This window comes from Biomphalaria glabrata, chromosome 6 (genome assembly GCF_947242115.1).
Source record: "Biomphalaria glabrata chromosome 6, xgBioGlab47.1, whole genome shotgun sequence".
Classification (NCBI taxonomy): domain Eukaryota; kingdom Metazoa; phylum Mollusca; class Gastropoda; family Planorbidae; genus Biomphalaria; species Biomphalaria glabrata.
This window is the reverse complement of record NC_074716.1, coordinates 1,377,233-1,402,776: the sequence shown is the minus strand read 5'-3', so window position 1 is coordinate 1,402,776 and position 25,544 is coordinate 1,377,233. Positions and strand designations below refer to the sequence as shown.

At 33.3% G+C, this 25,544-nt stretch overlaps 2 protein-coding genes and 1 long non-coding RNA gene across 9 annotated transcripts; all 3 read left to right on the top strand.

Moving 5' to 3' along the window:
* Window positions 1-242: 242 nt before the first annotated feature.
* On the top strand, window positions 243-3,974 carry LOC129926736 (uncharacterized). Its single transcript, XR_008778456.1, has 3 exons — window positions 243-266; window positions 2,973-3,115; window positions 3,254-3,974. It is a non-coding gene; the product is annotated as an uncharacterized LOC129926736 (long non-coding RNA).
* A 3-nt stretch (window positions 3,975-3,977) lies between these two features.
* On the top strand, window positions 3,978-16,568 carry LOC129921596 (uncharacterized). 5 transcript variants are annotated; one of them, XM_056032459.1, is made up of 9 exons: window positions 3,978-5,428; window positions 5,973-6,115; window positions 7,755-7,890; window positions 10,013-10,057; window positions 12,227-12,283; window positions 13,439-13,498; window positions 13,656-13,715; window positions 13,871-13,930; window positions 15,675-16,565. In XM_056032459.1, the coding sequence occupies exons 1-9, from the start codon at window positions 5,308-5,310 to the stop codon at window positions 15,818-15,820; spliced, it is 828 nt and encodes a 275-aa protein (XP_055888434.1). In that variant the 5' UTR covers window positions 3,978-5,307; the 3' UTR covers window positions 15,821-16,565. The 5 variants fall into 5 exon arrangements, with proteins under 5 accessions (XP_055888434.1, XP_055888437.1, XP_055888436.1 ...); XM_056032462.1 differs by lacking the exon at window positions 13,656-13,715 and having other exon boundaries at window positions 15,675-16,568; XM_056032461.1 differs by lacking the exon at window positions 10,013-10,057 and having other exon boundaries at window positions 15,675-16,563.
* Window positions 16,569-16,638: 70 nt separating this feature from the next.
* LOC129926724 (uncharacterized) lies at window positions 16,639-24,960 on the top strand. Of its 3 annotated transcripts, XM_056032477.1 has the most exons (7): window positions 16,639-16,986; window positions 17,328-17,397; window positions 17,913-17,972; window positions 19,360-19,431; window positions 19,690-19,752; window positions 19,980-20,042; window positions 21,662-24,960. In XM_056032477.1, the coding sequence occupies exons 1-7, from the start codon at window positions 16,778-16,780 to the stop codon at window positions 21,683-21,685; spliced, it is 561 nt and encodes a 186-aa protein (XP_055888452.1). In that variant the 5' UTR covers window positions 16,639-16,777; the 3' UTR covers window positions 21,686-24,960. The 3 variants fall into 3 exon arrangements, with proteins under 3 accessions (XP_055888452.1, XP_055888454.1, XP_055888453.1); XM_056032479.1 differs by lacking the exon at window positions 19,360-19,431; XM_056032478.1 differs by lacking the exon at window positions 19,980-20,042.
* Window positions 24,961-25,544: the final 584 nt, after the last annotated feature.

The following is a 25,544-nucleotide window of genomic DNA, read 5'->3' as shown; positions in this document are numbered from 1 at the left end:
CAATGACTCATCATTGACATCATAAATCATAAATGACATGATCATTTCTTACATTCAGTGGCATCTTCAAAAACCTTCAAAACCTACACATTTCATTTGTATAGTCTAGAGAATCTAGTCATACTAGTCATAGTGACAGGTCTGACAGTCATACATGCTAATATTATTATTGACTTAAATTTAAACTCTGCTAACTCTTTGGTTTTCCTGGCTGATTCAGGCAACCCATTCCATTCTCTAATCAATGGCACTATTATAGTCACTAGGTAAGAAAAGGCACCTCTTGTATGAATTAGTTCTAGCATATATATATGGAATTTATATGAAAAGTGTCTCTATCTGTAGATTTTATATACAGAGTCTAGATAAGATGTAGATCTATATAGATTTACTTAATTATTCATGCTTTCATGGCATGAAGGCTTGTGTTCAGGAAAGTGGAGAACCCTTTAAAGTATCATATGGGGTAAAACAAGGTTGTTTCCTAGCACACACACTGTGACTGTTCAGCATTATATTATGTTTTCTGCTATGCTGACAGATGCATTCACAAATAGAGATACAAGCGGGATAAATACAACATATATTTGATCGTGGCCTATACAACCCGAAGCGGCTCAAAGCAAAGTAAAAAAAAAATCAGCAGTAATCAGGGATCTGCTATTTGCTGACAACTGTGCCCTAAATGCCTGCTCTGAAAATTATCTGCAAAAGATCAAAACTATGTATAGCCAATGCTAGTGCATCCTATTTCAGAATGTCTAAAATGTTTGGAATAGACGGGTATCTCCACATACACAAAGCTAGGGATTTATTGAGCTGTCATCCTCCCGACAGTTCTCTATGCCTAAAAGACCTGGACAGTATATATATATATACTTCCACATGACCCATCTCAGAAAAATACTGAATGTTAAATAGCAAGAAAAGATACCAGATACTGAAGTCCTTCAAAGAGCGGGCCTGCAAAGCATGCACACAATCCCGATGCAGTCCCAGCTGTGATGAGAAGGCCACATCTGCGCAGTAGACGACCGCAGCATCCCTAAACGACTCCTGTATGGCCAATTAAGGGAAAGAAAGCCCTCACAAGGTTGACAAAGAAAACACTTCAGTGACACCCTCAAAGCTTCTCTGAAAGCATTCAGCCTTGACTCAGGCACCAGGGAGACAGAAGCACATAAAACTGGCGCACATATTGCAGGGGGCACTAGAACATTGCTGGGAGAAGAATAGCGTCAGAGAAAAAAATCAAAGGCCAATGACACTAGCTCCAGCTGGAATAACCTCCCCAGTGTGCAGCCGAACTTTCTGGGCTCACATGTTTGTAAAATGTTTTACATGTTTTGGGTGTTCCTTCAGAGTTGAAGATTCCAAACCTCCAACAGGACGACGGGGGATGGGAGTGGGCAGGGTTTGAACCCTGGACCATCGATAAATCGGAATGACAGTCCAGCGCGCAAACCGCACGACCAGGCAGCCATCCAAGGTCTCACCAGCCACATCTGGAGGCTCAAAACCCCAGTGCAAAGCCCTCAGCCCCCTGGATGACAAAAGTCATCATCGAACTTCAATGGATGAACTTAATTATAGATTCTTAGATCAAGACTAGTTTGGATCTGCCATAAACTGTTTCTTCACTAATCATAGGTCTAGAATTATATGTATTTAAATTATACTTCCCCCTTCATTTGTCATGGTGTGAAGCTTCTACCTGGGCATTAGCAATGGTCGGGATGATGTCATCACCCACTGATATTTTTTTTCATGGTTGATTCCTAAAGCCTTTGTTTTACATGTTTCTGATGTTCCTTCAGAGTTGAAATAAATGGGCGAAACCTCTTGCAAGATGACGGGGATGGCAGTGGACAGGTATGAATCCTGGACCATCGAGGCCACCCAATGGCAATCCAGCACACATACCACATGGCCAGGCAGCTTTTTCATGTTTTGGAATAGCTACAAGGCTGCAGAGGTTTGAATTAAAAGAGTTTTTCTTCTCCTAGGTGGTAGCTAGCCATCGTTAATGAGCCCCTCCTCCCTGAATCTTTCTGGTTCAGACCCAGTTAACCGCCTTCGTCCTTCACCTTTTATTGAAAACAGTTTCCCTTGGCTCAACATCTAAGCCACACTTCTTGGACTAGTTTTCGACATTTTATAGGTATTGGTGTGCTTATTAAAAATAATATCCATTACCACTTAAAAATAAAATAAAAGAAGGCAGTATGTAAAAAAAAAGTTTACAGCCCACAGATCTTTGATCTAGATCTGTTCTATATTCAAGCATCTATAAAAACTTAATAAGAGGACAATTTTGGCAGGTTTTCATCTACAGTTTTAATTTATAATTAAATTATTTCTGAACTTGAGTATTCCATATTCTAGTTAGGCATGTCTGAGATTTTATTAGGGGGCACGGTGGTGGAGTGGTTAAGCACTTGGCTTCTGAACCTGGGGTCCTGGGTTTTAAGACTGGGATTTTGAATTTCGGGATTTTTAGGGCATTCTTGAATCCACCCAACTCTAATGGGTACCTGACTTTTATTTGAGAAAGTTAAGGCGGTTGGTCGTTGTGCTGGCCACATGACACACTGCTTGTAAACCATTGGCCAAAGAAACAGATGACCTTAACATCATCTGCCTTATAGATAGCAAGGTCTAAAAGGGGAACTTAACTTTTCTAACTCTGAGATTTCAGATATTTAGAAAACATGTTATTATTTACTTACTTGTATAAATATTTTTGATTATATTTTGATTGAGCTTTAACTGCTGGTTTCTTTCATTACAATATTATTCTGCACATAGACTGATTGATCTGATTTGTTACCGGTACACTGTTTTTACATTTTAGCTTTAAATTACAGCATTATCTAGATCTGATTTATGACTGTTTTTGTGTGTTAGAAATTAGAAAATTAAAAAATAAATAATTTGTTGATCTAATCAATATTTATATTTATAATTTTCAGATCTGAAGCCAGGGTTTTATGGCTCTATAATAAAAACTAAAATGTAACTCTTTGAGCTATTCCAACTTACCTAGATAACAATAAGCTGTCAAATAGTGTACAGGAGACTAACTTTGAAAATAAAGACCTCTGCTTTAACTTAGGTAAGAAAAATAGTAAAGAGTTTGGATTAAATGAATTTCTACATTTAATAATTATTTATTAAGTGAAGTAATTTCAAATCTAAAGTATAATTTGTTGTAATGTGTTTTATTTTTTCAAAGTTTAATTTATATCTTCAGGTCAATCCTTAGCCAAGATAAATCAGCAATATGCTCCTGCAAAAGGATAATACATTTTTTCAAAAGAAATAGAAACTAATAAAGACTGTTGTGAGGATGGTGCCAAGTTTGAACAATGACCACCATCATCCTGTCCTCCAGTTGTGGTCTTAAACTTTATATCTAAGAAAAACAAACAGAACCAGACTTTTTTAATGCTAAATAACAACCAGGCCAGTACAATTGTCTACTGAATATGTTAGGGACTTGATGGTAATGTTTTGAATCATTCAGTGTGGAATAAAATGTATCAGTGATATTCAAACTATAATCCATAGGCCATATTCAGCGAGTGACAGGTCTTAACTGGTCACTTGACATTCTCGCTATGCAGAATGAAGCAGAAAAGACTTAATTCATTGAACACCACAATTTTGTGTGACCTGTGACACACATATTGCACACATGTGGCCCCTAGAGCAAACAAGATTTAGCACCATTGTAATATATAAAGTTTGCAAACCAACATAAATTCTTTTTTTTGATCTGAGAACATTTAAAAGTATCTGACACTATTCAACACTTTCTGACAGCCGAAACTTTGCAAAATACATGGTTACAAGGAGTGTTCATTAAATGTGTGTATGTTAAAATAAAAATTTTTGCTGTCTCGTGTATTTCAATGAAGTGTGATTTATCAGCATATTGTAACAAGTTCTGCGTTTCAACTATTTTGCTAAAAAAAGTTGGACTTTTTTTTTTCCTTTGAGTACAATACTCATAATAATTTTTATCATAATAAATCATTACAATATTTACATAATTTAAGCATTTGTTTGCCTTTAGATGTATATAAGTTAATTTTGTAAAGATTTTTTTTTAACTAATTAAATAATGATACTTTTGAATGTTTTTGGTACTATAAATGTCTTGTTGTATAAACCATATAAATATCTTTTCAAATATATGTTTTATCCTTTTTAGAAAGGCATGTATAGGAATTTTTAATAAAATAAAAATTTAGCCACTTTTGTTTCTAAAAAGCCAAAACTTTATAACATTTTTATTGTAAAGGAATCACCTACCGATATGTCATTGTCCCGAAAAAAAACTTTTATCTGGAAACATTTTTTTTTAAAGATGTTGCCTGGTCATGTGATATGTGTTCTAGACATGTAGAGGTCTAGATGGTCTGTGTTCAAACCCTGCCCGATTCGATCATGTTGTCCTGCGGAAGACCTTCAAATCTTAAGGAATATCTTAAATGTATAACTTTTTACAATACTGGTAATTGATATTTGGATATAATGGACTTTACCATTGACTAATAACTAATGAAGAGTGATGGGTTTCTAAATAATTTTTTTTCCCCTTTTTCAAAGAAGCAAAGCTCATCACGTTTCAATTCCTCTATAAGAGAAGCTTTGCAAGTTTTTTTCTTTTTTTTTTTTTTTAGTGATAGTGATCCTTGAAAATTAAAAAAACAACAAAAGTGTTGATACTGAAGTACCTTTAAAAATTTATTCTTTTGTTAGAGTTACTGTTCTTTACTTAGGATTTATACCAGACTTTTCAAAACTGGAAATAGTAATTATTAACTTAATGCCAACAATATTAGTCTTTTTAATTATAAACCTCTCAATAAATATCACATATATATGTAAATATATTTATATATTTAAATATGTAGTGCTTATATGTAAACTATTACTAGGCAATGTTTAAGTTAAGATGTGCAGATTTCAAGCAAGGAGAGGTACATCTGACATGATATTTGTCTTGCCTCAAATGCAGGAAAAATACAGGTAGCTAATTTGTATGCCGACTTTACCGATCTCACCAAAGCTTTTGATACAGTGAGTCGGGATGGCTTGTGGTGGATTCTATCTCAGCTCGGAAGCCCTCCAAGATTCATTGCTATTCTGAAGCTACTGTATACTGGTCGAAATGGTTAAATCGGATATAATGGGGACCTGTTAGCTTGTTTCTCTGTAGAGAATGGTGTGACGCAAGATTATGAAGCTTTAGACAGTAAAGGAATCCATCCTAGACCTAAATCAGGCAACTCTACTTCAATGCCCTGCTGGAGTAAAACATGGCCAGTTATCCGGCCAGAGCTGGAAATGAGCTCCTGTGCAAACTTAGCACTCTTAAAGCTATTGATCACAAAGATCCATTCTAAATATATAAACTATGGTAAATTTTTTTTGTATTAGTCACCAAGAGTTTTAGACCCTAAGCTGGATATTTTTAAATCTTTTAAATACACTATTTGTTCAGAATTATCTACTTACAAATAAATCCCAGATGAATAGAATCACTATTTCACTCCTCATTACTTTCATTATTAAGTTTTATTTTGAACATTTATTTTCTTACCATGTTTTATTGTGCTTAAATGAAGACCTCTTAACACACATGCAATTTCTCAACAGCTACTATGCATTCAAGATAAGACTTAAAAGAACTTAAAAACATTTATTAACCAGGGTTAAATGTTGTTAAGTCTCCAATATTCAGTGTGTCTCTAGTGTCACTACACTATTAGTGGTGAAACTGTTATAACTTCAGTTTAATTCTAGCTACACTTTTGATTTTGATATTTCTATTCACAAAATTATTTCTCTATTCTCCTAAATATCTATCCTAATTGTTTATTCTAACTATATATCCTGTTTATTTTAAATATGTTTCCTAACTGTATATTCTACTAATTATGTATCCTAACTGTATTGTTTAGTTATTCAGATATCCCTTAGCGGAAATGCAAAAAGTCAGCTTTCTCTCCAATGTTCACTGGACATGACAGAGAATCTGGTATTGAACTCACTGAATCCAAATCTAGTTGCAGCCAAAGTGAGCGAAAGTGTGAAACATCTTATCGTGAGTACACTTTGGTTGACATTTTAACCTAGGTTTTGATCAATGAATATCTTAATAGGTACATGGAATACCAGAAATTAATTGTGTCCCATCCTGAACATCTTTAGAGCTGCATAGTATAGAAAAAAAGTCTTGACACTTTTGTAACATTGAAAATTTTCTTGCAGAATTAATCTTAAGTGTCTCCAAAGACATATGTGAGAAGGGTTTTTTTTGCTATTTCACTGTGGACTATTTTTTTTTATTGGTTACTGCCACTAATGTGCAACTGACTAGTGGCCAATTAAAATCACTGCTTTGCTCTTACTATCATACAATCTACTTTTTAGATTGAGCTCCTCTTTAATTCTTGTGTTTTATTATGTTAAGAGGTTTGGATAAGTTGTTTTATTTCCACCTCCACTTGTCTGATTTACTCTTAACTCCTCTATTCATCCTATCCCCTATGGGTTGGAGCTTAAAATCAGTGAAACTAGCTTTAAAAAAAGCATCACTGATTCATTACATCAATGGATTCAGGATTTCCTGAAAGGGAGAGATCAAACTGTAATAATAAATGGCTCTAAACCTACATTAACAGTGTATATGTGTACTTCAAGGAACAGCCTTAGTACAATTTACATAAATGAATTACTAATTTGCATTAGTTGCATTTGTCTTATTATTTTTTTGCAGATGAATTATAAAAATGGAAATCAAATTGGAGCATGTCTTTCCACCCAGAAAAAATGACAGTTATTAAGAGTAATAGAAAAATTAAAACAAATAAATACCACTTATATTCATCATGGTTAATCAGTTATGCGTACTAACTCTTTCTCTCCGTAATTATTTTTCCACGTTTTGAATGAATTCTTCATTTTGCTCATTACTATTTAACTACTCCGTTATGATTGGGCTTCAATAGCTTTGTTGTTCTTTCTTGTTTGTTATCAGAAAATGTTTGGTATAGAATTAAAGGGAAATGCATACTATTTTAAATATAGTTCAAAGTCAAGTTTTAAAAATTATACATTTATTAAATTTAATGAGGTCAAAATCAACAATGGTATCGTTGATTAGGAGAGAAAGAGCTGAAAAACTCCAAATACCTAGGTGCTATAATAAATGAAAAATTATCATGGAATCCTATATTGAGGAAATTTTAAAAAATCAAAGCAATAGGTTTTTATTAAAATATTTTTTGTTTTTACAAATCCAATAAAGACAAACTAAAATGTTATTTATCCTTGGGTAGGATTAAAAGAATATGCATCCTCTGTTTTGGGACCCCTCAACTCTGGAAGAGAAAAACATTTAGAAACTAGAAGAGACACAAAATAGTGCAGTGAGATTCATAACAAATCTATATTCACATTTAGTCAAAAAACACCATTAGTAAAAACATTAAATTTAGAGACCCTTCGGGATAGAAGACTAAAGTAGCAATTATACATAAAACAACCAAAATCTTCAAATAAAAAAAAAAAGCAAACTTATATAACACTAAGAAAGACAAAGAGATAAGCACAATTCTGATTCTATTTGCTAGGATGAATTCAATAAGTGCTCATTCTTCAGCCAGGAAAACATTAATATGATTTTATGCACATATTAATGTATTCATTAGACATCTATAAAAAAAAAGTTTTCATTGCAGAATCAAGAATCAGTTAAGACTAAGGAAGTGATTACAGTTAACACAAGTCTGGACCTGGACACATTCTCAAAGCTCTTACCTTTCTTGCGATGTTACTTTGTGAATGAAGAAAACAAACTAAATGTGGAGGACCAAGGTATTATTGTGTACAGTCTTAATGTGAATATCTTATTACTCATGTAGTTTAGTTTTGGCTGCCTGGTCGTGCGGTTTGCGCGCTGGACTGTCGTTCGGATTTGTCGAGGGATCAAATCCTGCCCGCTCCCATCCCCCGTCGTCCTGCGGGAGGTTAGGACTAGGAAGTAAACTATCTTCAACTCTGAAGGAACATCCGAAACATGTAAAACATTTTACAAACAAACATTTACTTGAGGTTTTGTGTGTGTGATTATATACATATATATATATAGTATTCTCTGTAAAGAGTATGGCTTAACAATTAGCATGAAGAAAAATATGTTATGGGACTACCTGCTACAACATCACCCTCCAACCTCATAGATGATAACAAACTGGATGCTGTAAATGAATTCTGCTATCTTGGATCCACAATTTAGGATGACCTAGAAGAGGAGATTAAAAAATGGTTACAGAAGACTGCCTCAACATTCGCTAGACTCAAGTCAAGAGTTTGGGAAAACTAGAAGCTCACTACAGTGACTAAAATGGAGGTCTACAAGGCATGCGTTCTGAGTAACCTATTGTACAGCAGTGAGTTGTGGACCCCCTATGCAAAGCAAGACAAAAAAACTAAACTCATTCCATTTGCGCTGTCTCCGAAGAATCTTGAAAATCACATGGAAAGAAAGGGATCCTTCTTGCACGAACAGGTATTCCCAGCATCTTTACAGCCCTCAGACAACGCCACCTGCGCTGGCTTGGACATGTTCGCCGGATGGAAGACAATCGCATCCCGAAAATTATTCTCTGTGGGCCACTTGAGTTTGAAAACTGGTCGCTCTGACCTCCTTTACATGGATGTAACAAAATGGGACCTAAAATCAGCGAACATTGATAATGACCATTGACATAGCCTTAGACCGCACTAGTTGGAGAGAGACGGTGACCAAAAAGCTATGGACAGCAAAAAAACATGGGCCTCAGCTCTGGAAGAAAAGCATGCCATGTGAAAAATGGTCAGCTCCTCTACCACCTAATTGAAAGTCACCCTAACCTGCAATATTTGTGGACGGGAATGTCTCTCCAAAATAGGGCTCCACAGCTACATGAAAAAGTGTTTGAGATGAACCATAGTCACTCTACAACTGAAGGGGGCCAACTGGAAGTATTCTCTAAAACAGACATAAGTTAGCTTTTTATAAAATACATTCCTTGACTGGCTTTTTATAAAAAGTTTAAAACAACACATGAGGGTATGGGTTGGCTGAGATATTAATCACACCAATAAGTTTTTATTTATGGTAAAGTAAATAGACTTAAGAATACAGTGACACTTAAAAATAGATATACAGTTATACAAATTTCACCCTTGTTTTTTATTGAAAAGTAAAAACATTTGTTAATATATTAGTACAACAAGGGAAATACTTTAATTCACTTTTAGCTGAAATAAAAAATTGAATACTTGTGTGTGATGCTCTTGAAATAGTACAGATCAACACATACATACATGTGAAATATCAAGTCTCATTGAAAATAGATCACATTATTTACAAACATTGAAAACGTCCAAAACAAACTCACACTAAAACCTCAACTTGCCTCTCTGCTCTACCTCTGAATCTTCTCCTGTCCAAGCCACATACAAACATTCACAGTTTGGCCCTTTAAACAGAAACATGGATTACCTTAGTCTACAGCATCAAACACAAAGATATTTAGAAAGAAAAGAAATCCAACATCTTTTTTATGATTTTTGAATTGGTGACTTGGCTTGACCATGGAAGTGTGGTGGCTGAGTGATAGAGTGCTTGGCTTCTGAACCGCAGGTCCTGTAGCTTAAATGCTGGTGAAGACTTTGATTTTTAATTTCGGGATCTTCTGGGCGCCTCTGAGTCCACCCAGACCTAGCATTAGTTTGGGAAAAGTAAAGGTGTTTAGTTGTTGTGCTAGTCATATGACACCCTCATTAATCATGAGCTACAGAAACAAGACGACTTTAAATCATCTGCCCTGTCGATCACAAGTAACAATCACAAGTAATTTGATAATGGAAATTATTTTAATTGAATAAAAATGTGTAATATAGTCCTTTTAAGAAAAAACAAGGATTATTTTTTGTTAATGTTTGTTTACAGCATCCATGAAATCCAATCAATACCAGTCTGAAACTACACCCAAATGTAGGTCATATGGTTTTAATCATATTTTATGGAATTAGCAAAGAAAGAAAAAACCTACCAAAATCTATAAATGATTAAATAAAGATTTGTTTGTAAAAGTCACTTTCATATTAGTATTTTAGCGGAGTGATTAATAGAATAGACAAGTATCTAAACAAAAGTATTTAAATAGAAAAATACCTACTAGAAGAAAACAAAGCATCTACTTACATGTATTATAAAAGTATTATTATTTTATATTAAAACCCCCTAAAAGCACATTATTTATGTGTATGTTCCTGTGTTGTCTTTATATGAGAAAAGAGTCCTTGTAATCACAACAAATTTCCATATGGATCAATAAAGCAGTCTTAGTCTTAGTCTTATGAAATAGATTTAATAAAAAATATTATTTCTCTAATTAGGTATATGGATTCCCTATTTATGTGGACAGTTTAAAATGTTGGTTCTATGATTCAATATAATTTAAAAGTATTTTGAAAGAAGAAATAGTTGTTTGAGTGGGTGAGAGCAGTGACATCCAATCTTATTAATTATGCAAAGAATTACAAAACTTGATCCCTAAATTCATTAAAGATGTTAACAGCTTTTTTCAATATATTACAATTAAAAAGCAACTTAAAAGAAATGTATCCAAATATTTAGAGTCTACATTTTTTGTTCTAATTTTGCTAATAATAGCTAGCCTGTAGGTACTGCTCTGCTGAAAGCTTTTCAAACTTAAAACTTCTAATGAATAATTATGAAATTGCGTCTACATGTACAGTAATTCAGGAAGACTAGCAACTTTTATTTTTATCCATTAAAACAGATATAGTCTAAATAGTCTCGTCTGTTAAGAGAAATTATGATACTCATATACTGGAATTCAGTAAGGCTACAAGCAGAAAATTTATGTTTCTTTCATTCTTTTTTTTTTAAATTTCTCATTAATGACATTTTTATAAATAAAAATGACTTTGCAAATTGTATTATTTAGAATATACATCTGTTTGTTTCAAGAGGGCTTTGCATAATACAACTCCTCCTCACCAAATTTAGGTCTTGCGTCACCAGTGGCCCTAGGTTCCAGTATTCCAATTAGTTGTTGGAAAGGATTTTATCCAATGACCAGAATGGGCTCTTCACCCAAAGTCATGTCTGACGGTTCCATAATGGCAATGTCCATTACAATCAGGGTTTCTGCGGCCTCCTGAAATTCCAGGAAAGCTCCTGGAATTAAAAAAAACAACTCAAAAAGTCCTGGAAATCTACTGTAATTTTAAAATATCTCCCTGAATGTCCTGGAATTTCGCAGATCAGAAAAAAAAAGCGTTTAAAAAAAAGTTAGTTGGCACCATTAAATCAGAGGATGGGCCAGCGAGGGCAAAAATAAATTCTAAAGGTCGCTGGTTCCTGATTTTTCCTTAGGGTTGACTCCCGGCCTTTGCCCCTTCTCTTGATAATGAAAACAGTTCTGCTGGACTCAATACCTGAGCCAAAGGTGAAGGCCAGGAGTTGGACTGGTTGTCGGAGGCTATTTAAGACATTTGTTATTGGAAACATTTTATAGTTAGTGGAGTTATTATAAACATTACACGTCAGGCAATGACAACCTAAATCACGCTAACTTTGGCTATTGTTATAATTTTTTCTCTCAAAATTTTATGCGATGGAATTTTATAATTTCTCCTGGAAAACTCCCGAAATTTCGTATTGACTTTGGTGCAGAAACCCTGTATAATTGGGTCATGCCAAATACATAGTCCAGGGTAATCCATTTGAGGCCTGGTTCATTATTGGCTTAACTAGTTCAACTACTAGACGTTTCCACACCAGGCACCACTTTGAGGCTACTGGAGCTGAAATCCTCTAGCTTACTAATTAATTGGTGGTGCAATCATGCCACTAATTTTAAATGTTTCAGTTAAGTAGCTTTAGAAGGGTAAAAATTTTTTTTTTAAAGGATACAATTTAAAATAATTAAATAACTAAAGATTATGCCTAAAAAATAATAAGATTATGTTCTTGCTTTAGTAAAAAAAAAATGTTTAATTTATAAGAGTAACAACCAATGAATGAGATATTAGCACAAATAGTGTTACAGAAGTTGTTTTTTTTTTTACTTACAATAAAAAAATAATAATTATAGTCTTTTGAATCAGAGAAATGCTTTATCTTTATTTACAGCCACAGAATCTACCAAACAACACCAGCAGATGTCAACCAGCGCAAATAATGCCAACAGTATGTTTTTAGAATTATTAGAAATTATTTGAAAATAAAAATAGGATTTAAAATAAATAAATGATGAACTTAAGATTTGGACATAAAAGTAGTTTTATATATATATATATATATATATATATATATATATATATTATTATATTCTTGCATTGCTAAGCAGATTTGATAACTTGACAAGTAACTTGAAATAAGGTTATAAATAGGTAATAAAGGAAAAGACATTTTTTTTTATTTTTTAAAGTAATAGTGATTGTAGTTTTTCTGTTTTTTTCCTCTCCTCTGTAGAAAGGTAACATTGTTATAGTCCAGTGTGTAGTGTTTTATCATATTTCTTTCATGCACCTATGGTTAAGGACATTTTAAGAATCTTTTTTCTATATTTTAATTTTTTTTTTTAATTCTCTGGTTTATAGAAAAGTAGCAAACAATATTAGCACAAGTAGTGTGATTTCAGAATCCATTTAAAAAAAAAAAAGTTTAAAATAGTCATTAATTGGTGGTTTAATCTTAACATGAATTTCAACTGTTTCTGTTAATTCAATTTAGAAAGAATTTTTTAAAAATAAAGAATTGTTAGAAAATAATTTTAAACAATAAGAATTGAATGTTTAAAAATTCATAGACCCAAACATTTTTTAATTGTTTGAAGCCGCCATGGGAAGTAAATTTGAACTCTCAACCTTAAACCGTACATGAGGATATTAACTCATGGATACTATCAGAAAAATATTGCACAAGTCAGCCTCTGAGATCCTAGGGACAAAGCAAAGGAAAATTAAGCCATGGGTTACACAAACATCCTTGATTTATGTAATGGAAGTTGAGAACTAAAAACAAAAAAAAAGTGAATCCCTTTCTGGCAGCAGAATGCAGTTCAACCAACAAAGAAATATGCATGAAAATGAAGTCAACAAAAGAAAAATTAATCTTTGACCAGCGAAGTATAAGCGATAGTTGCTTGAAAGCTGGCAATAGCAAAAAAGCATTTGAAACATTAGAACCTTTAACAAACTGGAACTATATATTCTTTTTCTCTAAATTATAAAAACAGTAGCAAACTATTGAAAAGATATTTGCACCAATAGTGTTATTTTGGAATACATTTTTTATAGTTAAAAAAATTGATTAAGAAACATGCAATTTCTTTATTTATAGCCTCAAAAACTACTAGACTTATCAAGACTACAAATCCAATTTATTCAACTAATGCTGATGGTATGTTTTACTTTTTATCTACAAAGTCTTTGTAGTAAGCTAGAAAAATGAAAGCCATAATGTTTCAACTTTGTAATGATGCAAACTTATAAAAAAAAATAATTAATTAATATTTCATTTAAAATAACACACAATTATTCAATTTCTTTGTTCATAGCCTCAAACACAACCAGACTTAACCAGACCACTGACCCAACCTATTCAACTAATGCTGATGGTATGTTTTACTTTTATCTACAAAGTCTATGTAGTAAGCTAGAAAAATAAAAGCCATAATGTTTCAACTTTGTATTGATGCAAACTTATAAAAAAAAATAATTAAATAATATTTGATTTAAAATAAAACACAATTATTCATTTCTTTGTTCATAGCCTCAAACACAACCAGACTTAACGAGACCACTGACCCAACCTATTCAACTAATGCTGATGGTATGTTTTACTTTTTATCTACAAAGTCTATGTAGTAGACCAGAAAAATAAAATGTGCAATGTTTAATCTAATGTTCTAATTTTCACAGTGATCTTTTTATTTTTAAGCCTTACCTTATTTTCTTAGACCCCGGAAATTCTAGTACACATTCATGCTTCATAATGAATCATGGACAAGGTGATAGCAAATTCATTGTAATATTTCATGTGGTGACTTTCATGTGTGATGCAAATGTATCACACTATATGTAAAAGAGTATTAACAATGAATCACTATATAAAATGCTCTTAAAACAATGGGTGTACCTTTCACAGCATTCTTCACAGAAGTAGTAAGGATGATACAGACTCACATTCCTTTTTTAGATAGTAACATAATAATAAAAATAACAAACATGAGCCACCTCTAGTTCCAATACAAGCCTAAAGTTCAGTCCCTTTAGAGAGGCAAAAGGCAATACTATTGTACAGAACTATGGCATCAAAACTGCTGCAAGATTGTAGTAACAGTTTGCATACTCACATTAAACAAGGGTAAGCCAACAGTACTGCAAGATAGCACTATAGAGCCACAAAACCAACAGTACTGCAAGATAGCATTATAGAGCCACAAAACCAACAGTACTGCAAGATAGCATTATATATATAGCTCTTTCTGTCTCAGAAGACAATGGATGTGCCCAGATGAGTTACTGGCTTTAGTTATGTCTTGAGATGGTGCGGAATCTGGAGTGACTGATCAAGCCAATTCTAGAGCAGCAGAGTTTGCTACAGTTCCTGCATGTATATACATCTGTCCTAGGGCTAGCTGACAGGGCAGATTTCTTTTTCTTTCTCTTGACTGACGCAGCTTAGTTTCTTTTGCATTCGGCAAAGTTTGTACCGGCATGTACAATCTGTCTCCATGCTGTCCGGTCTTGGGCTATCTCCTCCTACACACTTTGGTCAATGCCCATGGCTGCATGTTGGCCTGTGTCAAAACTTCCTGGTTGGTGACATGATCCCTCCAGAAGATGCACATTATGCGTCGCAGGCGGCGTAGGTGGAAGCTATTTAATCTGTGTTCTTGAGGCATGTAAGTTGCCCAGCTCTCACTGCCATAGAGAAGTGTGCTCAGAATGCAGGCATTGTAGACAAGGATTTTTGTTACCGTGGTCAATTTGGTATCTTCCCACACATGCTTGGAGAGTTTTGCCATTGCTGCAGAAGCCTTTCCTATTCTTTTTGTCAGCTCAGTGTCTAAAATATGTGAATTCCTGCGCCACCATGTGTGATTTCCAATATGTGTCACTGATAGCATTATAGAGCCACAAAACCAACAGAACTGTAAGATAGCATTACAGGGCCACAAAACCAACATTCATCATAGTGAGAATAAGGGTCTATAACAAAAAGCAATACAGCAGCAAAAGTGTGTAAGGTAGCATTATAGAGCCGTCAAACCAACATTCATCATAGTGAGAACAAGGGTCTATAACTAAAAGCAATACAGCAGCAAAATTGTGTTTTAGGAGTCAGCACACAAAAAGACTTGGTGCCAGAATAATATAAGTACACACCACTGACACACCACAGTCATTAATAGCAACAGTGTAGTACTTCTCTGACAATTGGTTTTTAGAAGAGTATTATAGATTTGTTGAGATTTTAAGACAAATATTGTGATTTCGGAATTATTATTTTTTTTACTTTACTTTTTTCTAAATGTTTTTCATAATTGTAATATTGTTTTTTTTTCTCTTAGGCTCAATGGAAATAAAAATCCTAATGGTCATTTCAATTTGCTCAACTTTCTTGATTGCTGTTGCATTGGTTTGTACTGGCATTTTAATTTACAGTTGGAAAAGAGTATTCAATGTCGGTTCAGGTGAAATTATTTTTTGTATTTAAAGGATTATAAGCTACATTTGTTTTGATTTTTAAATCAACTTTCTCATCCTTTTTATGTTTCCAAAGTTTGGTACTTTAATAATATAATACAGACGGTACTTCAAAAAAGAAGATGATTACTATTTGGGCATAAATAAACCCACCCCTTTGTAGACACTACTCCCATCTTTATAAAACTCTAAACCAGGCCCTCTTAGTCTTTAAATGCCCCTAATTAATTCACAAATCCTGTTACCACATTAACCCAGCATAACCAGCTGAAAAAAACAACAAATTATGCTATTCTTCCTTGGTACAGACCGCAAAAGAGCTCAGGGCAAAAAGCTGGCTGGAAAATACAACATATTCATCATCCTATATCTTCAAAGCTGATAGAATCCTCCTAGCATTGTTTAAGTTAGCTAAATCATTCACAAATTTTTGTATATCAATACCTTCTGATTCATAAGTCAGCCATTCATGTACATTTTTAACAGCACCAATATTGAAAAGCTGCCTTTTGTGCTTATTGTCATGCTAATGTCTCAGAAACTAGAAATGCTATTGAAAAACTTATTTCACCATGGCCTTAAATGTGCTTAAAAAAAGATGTGACAGCTGCTTTTAGTCTGTTCCCTTTCTTTAAATATTAAACATGCATCTAGGTGAAATGTCTAAACTAGCATAATGTTCTGTTTCAAGTTTCTATAAAGCAAAAACACTATATATTTAGGCCAAATTCAAAACTCCTGATTGGAGACGCTATCTCCCCAAGAGATGCACTTATATATATATATGCATTACCTATATTTTTACATAACTTTTAAAACTTTGTGGCAGCCCATTTGTCTCTAACTGTTTTAGTAATGTAAGATTTGTTTGATTTTTATTAGTTACTGTTCGTTAAAAAAATTAATTGTTATAAATAAACTTTAAGTAAACAAATTCACAAATTCAACAAATTTAGAGACGCAAGCCATGGGAGCATTTCTTGGAAAGTGGGTGCTTATCTCCACTTTCTCCCCCGGCATTGGCAGTCCTTTGGAACCCCCTTTAAGTAAACAAATTCACAATATATTTTCACTTTTATTTTGGTTGAAAACCAATTTTGTAACAACAAAAAAGCTTCTTTCAATATTGTTTCATTTTTTTCATTTCTCAGGCTCGTCACCAGCTGTTCAATTTAAGTAAGAATTTATTTTATTTTTTTAATGTTTCTTTTTTGCAAACCTAACTTATGCATGGATAATTTGAACAATCTACAATGACATATTTGGAGGCATGGTGGCTGAGCGGTAAAGCTCTTGGCTTCTGAACCATGGTCCGGGGTTCAAATCCTGGTGAAGACTGGGATTTTTAATTTATGGATCTTCGAGCACCTCTGAGTCCACCTGACATCATCTTGCTGTTTCTTTTTGTCTTTGCCTATCATAAACTACAATTGCTTTTATGGTTTTTTGGTTAACTAAACATTTTTCTTATTGTTTTTTTTTTTTTTAACATTTTTAAAATGTTCTTATTCTTTCAGTATTCAAAGCAATGCTGTGGTCTGCACCTCCAATGCGACCACCTCCAATGCTGCTGAAGAAATAGAGATAGTAAGTATTTAAATACCATTTAAAATTTGTATCAACATTATTTACTATTTAATTTCTGTATTCCACAAACATATAAGAATTGCAATGAGAGGGGGGGGGGAGGAAATTCATCATGTAAAAAGTTTAGAGATGAAAAAAGAGTTCTTATTAAAAGAATTTTCAACTAGTCATTGCCTACATTGATTCTGTCAACCATATATGTGGCCTCTTTAAATCGAGAAATGACTATGGATCATCTTATGGAAGTGAGATGAAGCTTATGCCTTAATCCTGGATGGAATGATGCCACCCTCTCCATGCGTGTAGCCAGCCAGGCTAATGAGCCCCTCCTTACCCAAAGCTTACTTGCTTAAGTGTCAGTACTCGCCTTTTCCCCTTCTCCTGTTAGTGATAAATAGTTAGACCAGGCCCAAGGTCTGGTTGTCAGAGGCTATTTGAGATGCATGCCTTTTAAGAAAAATGTTTTTATATTTAACTTGTTAAAATTTTATTACATTTTTTTTTTCATTCCATAGGCGAACAGTACAGAAGAAAACCATGTTTATGACTCAGTAATATATACAGGATATCAGACCGTAAGTCATTAAATAGTATTTGAACAGTCTTATTTCAAGTTTATCGCTTTCATGATCTCTCTATGGTGCAAAGAAATGTATACTGGTAAGGCTATTTGTGCCTGTAGAAAGTAGAGCTATTAGTTTGCTAACAATTTATTGAAAATTTTTTATAATGAATAAACAATGTCAAGAATGCTTAATTGGATATTACATATAACTCTAAAAAAAAAGATTAAGATATAATTTTAACAATATATTAATTACATTATCTTACGTTAGATCCCCTCTTGTTTTAAATACTTTTAAGTCATAGAGTGAAGTCTACATGTCCTTCCATATTGACATTATTTTTTGCTACAAGCAGAAAAATTAAGGAAATTTCATTCTGCTGCATTAAAAAGTACTTATACATTTTAAAAAACAAAAACTGATCAAAACTTCCTTCTTTTTGTACACTTAGCTATTTAGTTGTTCTGCCATGTATGAAAATTCTCAATAGGATAGAAAAAGTTCTTTACAGGGCGACCATTTAATTAATCTCCAGACATTACATCCCTAAAAAGAACTGAAAAAAAAAAAAGATATTTAAATGCTATTGCAAACCTTTTACTTTTTTTAACTAACAAACTTTCACATCCAAGACATAAAGCAAAACTTGTATAGGCAGTTTAAATTCACACCAGACAATGGAGGAAGATTGATCTAAATTTTTTATTTTTTTAGTTTTTTTGTAGTTTGGGTACTACATCAGAAATGAAGATTATTAAATCCTAGTCCAAACCTTCTACAGGATGGCAAGGGAATGACCGCCGTTAGGTGGGTTTGATATAGCGACCATCATGACAGCAGTCCAGAGCACTTATCACTAGATTACAAAGTTTCCCTTTCAGACCTTGTGGTCTATAGGGCAGATGATGTTAAGGTCATCTTTTTCTGTGGCCTACGGTCAATGAGGGTGTCAAGTGGCCAGCACAACGACCAACTGCCTTTACTTTTCCCCAACTAATGTCAGGTAGCCATTAGAGTTGGGTGGACTCAGAGGTGCCCAAAGATCCCGAAATTAAAATTCCCAGCCTTCAACAGAATTTGAACCCAGGATCCCTGGTTCAGAAACCAAGCGCTTTTCTGCCCTACTTTAGTTAGTATATATTTATTTGGTTTTTGAAAGACTTTTTTTTAGAAAAATGACTGGCCAAGCAAGCATTCAAAAAGAAATTATAGTATAAAAAAAGATTACATTATTATTGACTACATTATTAGTCAATATGTTTTTATAACTAGACTTTTATAGGATAAAGTTCTTTAATGACTGTTCAGTTTTTCAAGTTGTTTTTTTATATATAAAGGGGACTTTTTTTTTTATTAGAGTGTTTGTTATTTCAAATTTTTTATTTGACCATTACAGTTCCAGCCCAAGACTTCAGAGGACCTAACTGAAACGATTAATTCAAATGCTACAAGTATTTCTGACCTAAGTGTGAGTCATTTAATAAAGTCTAATTTCAAGTTTATCAACATGCTGTTTTTATTTTTTTCTATATATCACAAGCTATAATATAAAGATGTTAATACTGTGTATGTGCATAAAGTAGATTTATTATTTTCTATGATTTTATAGGATAAAGTTCTTTAATGACTGTTCAGTTTTTCAAGTGTTTTTTTATATATAAAGGGGACTTTTTTTTTTATTAGAGTGTTTGAGCTCTATTTGTTTGTTTTTGTTTGACCACACCAGATCCAGCCTGAAACTTCAGAGAGCCTAACTGAAAGCATCCCAACCAGTATTGCTGACCAAACTGTGAGTTATTTAACAATGTTAATAACGTCTAATTTCAAGTTTATCAACATGCTGTTTTTTATAATTGTATTTGCCTCAGGCTAATATAAAAAAAAATCCTACATAATACTGTGTTTGTGCACAAAGTGAAGTTATAATTTTTTATGATTTTATAGGATAGAGTTCTCTAAAGTTTGTTCAGTGAATTAATCTCCATTCTTTGATTTTCTTGTTTGAACATTCCATAGCTTAATGATTCCAAATGCCCAACTGAAACTGATCCAGTTTATATTAATATGGCTTGCCAAACTGTGATTGATTTAACAATATTTGTAGTCTTTCAAGTTTTATATAAACATGCTACTATTTTTATATGCCACAATCTTAAGAAATACTAAGACTAAGACTGCTTTATTGATCCTAATGGAAATTTGTTGTGATTACAAGGACTCTTTTTCTCATATAAAGACAACACAACAGAAACATACACATAAATACAACAGACACAACATAGAAAGTTCATTCAGCGACTACACACAGGCATCTTGGTCCTATTCATGTTTCCTGATCAACGAGTGGCATTGATATAGTCTGACCGATTGAGGTACGCACGAGTTTTTGTACCCCTCTGTTCTTGTTTTGATTGACAGTTGTTGCCCACTTCACGACGACCTGACATAGTTCTGATGGAGCGAGTGGCTGTTGTCTTCCAAGATTTTTTCGATTTCCCTTAGACACTTTTGTTCAAAAAGTTCCTTTAAATGTGGCAATGTTGTGAGTGTAATTTTTGATGCCCTTTATATGATGGTTTCTAGACGGCTACATGTTCCACTACATATTATTGTGTGTGTGTTTGTATATAAAAAAGAGCTATTCAATTCTACGATTTTATAGTATAGAAAGAGTTCTTTACAAAATGCCCAGTCATCTCAAAACATTTATTCCTTAAGATGAGGTGGAAAAAAATATACATTGACAAAAAAAATTTAGTGCAAACAAACAGAAAAATTGCATTCTACATCAAAACATTATTTTGATATCCTAGTCCAATCTTACAGGATGACATGAGAATGGGCCAGGTTTGTGCATAGGACCATCATGACATCTGTTCAGAGTGTGTACCACATGGCCAAGTACCCATCCAATTAATGCTCCTCTATAGAAAATTAAACGTGATGTCATTTATATGTTATTTTTTTTTACACTCACTCCATCTGTCTGTATGGTAAAAAGTTTGTACACATTTTTTCTCGTACACCTAATCTCTGGTCAAGCTGAAATTTTGCAAAATTATTTCTTTTACATGAGAACGCAAGAATCAATTAAAAAAAATTAACCAATTAGTTAATTAACTATTGCTACCGTAATTAATTATTTTGTTAGGTATCTTGAGCAAAAAAAAGAAATCCTACTCGACAGATGTTGTGGTATAAGTTGAATTAGTTCCCCTCAGAACTCCTGAGACATCAGTGAAAATTATTTGTATGCATTTCAATAACAATCATGGAATCATTCACCTAGATAGCCCCTTCGTCCCTCCCCCTTTCACAACTGGTCCAAACAAGTGATAGGATCATAGCGCATTGAGAAAGCTAAACAAAAACAATCATGTAATCATTCACCTAGATACCCCCTTCGTTCCTCCCCCTTTCACAACTGGTCCAAACAAGTGATAGGATCATAGCACATTGAGAAAGCTAAACAAAAACAATTGGTAAAAATATTTCTAATCGCACAGATTTACTATGTCTTGGCCATTCATATAATTACATGACTGATCCAAACTAACTGATACAATCACACTTAAGTATAAGCTTTGTTTTTTTTTAAAATAAATTTTATGTTTTTTTTGTTTGTTTTTTTAATTAAAATGACTTGCTTTTATTAGAGTCTTTGATATCACTAAATTTTGTTTTTAACCTATCCACAGACTGTCAATGAAATGAATAAATGAAAACATTTGAGCAGCCTTAAATATACTGAAATTTTATTCTACAAAAATGTAACTTCCTTTAGAATGAAAAAGACAAGTTTTGGGCAATTATATGGAAAAAAAAACAAATTTGGGACAATTTTAAAAATGTTCGATTCAGGTCTTTTTTAATGATTGTTGTGTTTTTTTAATATTAAAATAATTTTTTGTGTGTGTTTTAGATCTATATGTTATCACTGTAAAATTGAGTTGTTTAATTTCATATGCATAAGTCTTGTTAAGTTGTTCAGTATTTCATAGAGATATTTCCTTTTGATACCATCATAAGCGATTTAAGTTGATGTACTAGTACATTGTTTTCTTGACATTTTTTTTAGTTTGTATTTATGTTATGAGTGCTGCTTTCAATCTGTTAGTATTACTTCTTCCAAAATTCTTGATATTGGTTAGTCTTATTGTGAATTCAGTTTTTTTCCTCCATTTTTATTAGCTCTGTTGTAATTTTGGTCCTCTCCTGGTGCTTCGTAATTTTGTATTTCTGATGTTTAAATTAGAGTTGGGGAGTTTATAGTGTTGGTAGGTTTATAGTGTTGGTGGCTGTTCATATTTTCCTTTGTCTCCATCTTGTTTTATTTAGGAACTCCTCAAAGTATTCAGCCCATTTGTCAATGACCCTTCTGTTTTTTTTGTGACGAGGACACCAGTATTGTTCTCATACATGTGTGATCTTGCTTGAAATGATTGCCTCATTTTTATTCTTTCTGACAGATTTTGTAACCCTTCGCCTTGCTTCTTTGTACTGCTTTCTGGTTTCTTTCTTTAGCATTATTTGTCTGTTCAATATGCCTGCATTCTATATGTCAGACTCTCCTTTTCTTTTGCTTAAATCCAACCATGTCATTTTAATTGCTCATTTGTTATAATTAGGATTACCCACAGGCTACGTCTGTTGTTGTGCTTCAACAATTTATCTTTTGGTCTGTGAATTCTAGTATATGCTTCATTTAATTGGAGTGGCCAGCTTTAAATTCCTTCCCATACACACTTCTGGCCTGTGAACTGTTCTCACGTAACATTTTGACCCAATATCCCCCATCTAATTTCAATACTCTTCTAAGATATTACGAATTAGAGCGGCTCACTTATATTGATCTCCCACACAAAAACACATCCTTCTGGCCGTTTTTTTTTTTTACCACCACCCCAACACACAAAATAAAATATCTATATCTGCTTTTTCTTTTTAAAACATTTTACACACATAAAACAAAATTTTTGTCCTAGCTTTGATAGAAAAAAAAAAGATTGTTTTCATATAATGTCTACAAAAACAAGTTAGGGGCCACATACTGCCATTGAAATTTACTTTCAAAAGGAGTTTTTTTTTTAAATGGTGATTAAAACAGAAAGAAGTATAAAATTGTCTTTTTGTTATAGCAACTTGAAGATAATATTGGGAATGAAACATCATTTTGGGAAGTTTTAATTGCTGTAGTTTCCATTTGTGAACTGGCTTAGTTGTTCTAGAGCAGGGGTTCTCAACCTGTGGGTCGTGACCCCCTTGGGTGTCGCCTAAGACCATCGAAAATATGGATTGTTTTTGTCTATTCTTCTTTTGCTGTGTGTGTGTGTGTGGGGGGGGGGTTGCGGCCGAGTAGGGGATTCTAAAAAGGGGTCGCCAAGCTTAAAAGGTTGAGAACCGCTGTTCTAGAGACAAGTTAAGTAATAACAAGTTAAATTTGTATTTTTTTTAGTTCACCACAATCAGGGTACCGTAACTAGTGCAAGGTGAGGGAATCAGTAAGTGCCCTTAGAATTATAGTCTAGATTGTAATTGTCCTTTTCCAATGCTGTTAGATGTGTTAGGAATTCTTAAGTTTCTGCATCAAGTGGGTCTATCATGAGTGTTTGAGTATCATGTTGCTGTGCTACTTTGGTTCTTGTATATTTTACTGTTACTCTTTGTCTAAATTTAGCTTTGGCTACTAGATGGTCTGCATCTGTTTGTCTGAAACTTCTTACATGAAATACATCAAATCTATATCTTTTACTTATGATTATCCATATAGGATCTATTTGATTTTGGTTTTTCCATCAGGTGAGATCCATGTTGCTTTGTACTTTTTCTTATGCTGGAATTTAGTGCTACAGATAGACATTCCTTTTCCTGAGGCCAAACCCAGTAATGTTAGATCATCATTATTTGCCTCTTCATATAAGTTTTCTTTGCCGATTATTGGTCTGAAGGCGAATTCTTTTCCTATTTTGGCATTGAAATCTCCTAGAACTATTTTGATGTCCTGCAGTGTTGCCTTGTCATAAATTCTTCTAGTCCATCATAGAAGGCTTATTGTGTGATCAATGCTTTTTCCTTCAACGTTTAGGGCATTTTATTATAGCCTAAACATTTTTTTAAAATTAACTTTTTATTATTCATATTTGTTTTAGCTTTCCCAACAATATTTTTTTTTATATGACTGTTGTTAACGCTGCGCACAACCAGCTGGGGGTGGCCTATTAAGCTCTCTGGATAGCTGCCTTTACTTTCAGTTAAGGTGCCATAATCTTTGTGGATCCTTCCTTTTCATACAGGCAGCAGGTTTGATTTTGGTATACCATAAGTATTTTATTTCTTCGATATTTGCCATATCTGAAGAGCATTCCCCTATTTGCCACCTGAGTAAAAGTTTGAGGGGAGATCAAAGACTCCAGATGAGAAAACTTCCAGCTTGATTTAATTGTGATCCTTCAGTTGTGAAACTACTATGTGGAAATGAGATGAATCCCTGGCAATGGCAATGGTCGAAACTATATCTCCCTCAGCAGTTTCCCTCTCTACAAGCAACTGATCTATCCAAAGGAACAGCAAGTGTCGATACAAGATCAGTGGCCTCACAGGCTTTATACTATTGTCTTTCTACTTCTGCTGATGAATTTCAGAATTATGGCCCTTGAAGGCCTGATTGTTAATTTGTTTACCAACATTGAATTGCACTATATAAAATTATTTTATAAGCTTTGGAAGGTGCCTGTTTTCTTCTTATTCAACTTTTTTTTTTCGCATATTAACTTCAAACATTTACTTTTTAAAAATTAATGTAGCCATGATATCTGGACAGTTATTTTGTAGGGATACTGTTTGAGTCACAGCTTTTCTGGAATGTTACTTGCGAGTTGCATAATCAAACTATCTATGTGAGGAAATAAAGTACTAAGGTTATTACCTGCATGTAAGGCTTGTTATTTACCTAAAATTAGGATGAACTATTTGTTGTGATTAAAATTTTGAAACAGTTCCCTCTTGTGTCATTTATTTGTGGAGTTTTGTCTGTATTTGTTTACACCAAACTCAAATACCAGCATACAGCTGTTTAGTAATCTGCAGTAACAAGTTTTCGCCAGCATCATACACTGTTTTGTTGCTACATTAATTATAGAGTACTTGCTTACATAAATAATATAATATAGATGAATCAACATTATTAAGGTGTACGGTACATTAAATAAAATAACTGATGAAGAAGACAACATAGCAAATTTTAAAATACTGTGGAAACAATCCTGTAATAATTTCACTGAAGACAAACAAATGATATTCAATGAATGGCAATGCCTTCAATTTCCAAGATTAAAGATGAATGCGAACCCAGTCATGACCTGTATATTTTTCCACATCTGATGCAGACAGAGCCATCTGGTGTGGGGTCTAGTTAAGTTTTCTTTATAGAATTATAAATAAATTAAAAGGCAAATCAGAATCAGGTGATAGGGTATTAGATACTTCTGGTCAATGATTTTAAAAATAAAATTGGAAAGCTCATTTACTTTAAAAGACAAAACAAAGTAGTGCAGCAAACTATAGAATAACTATGAATGGAAA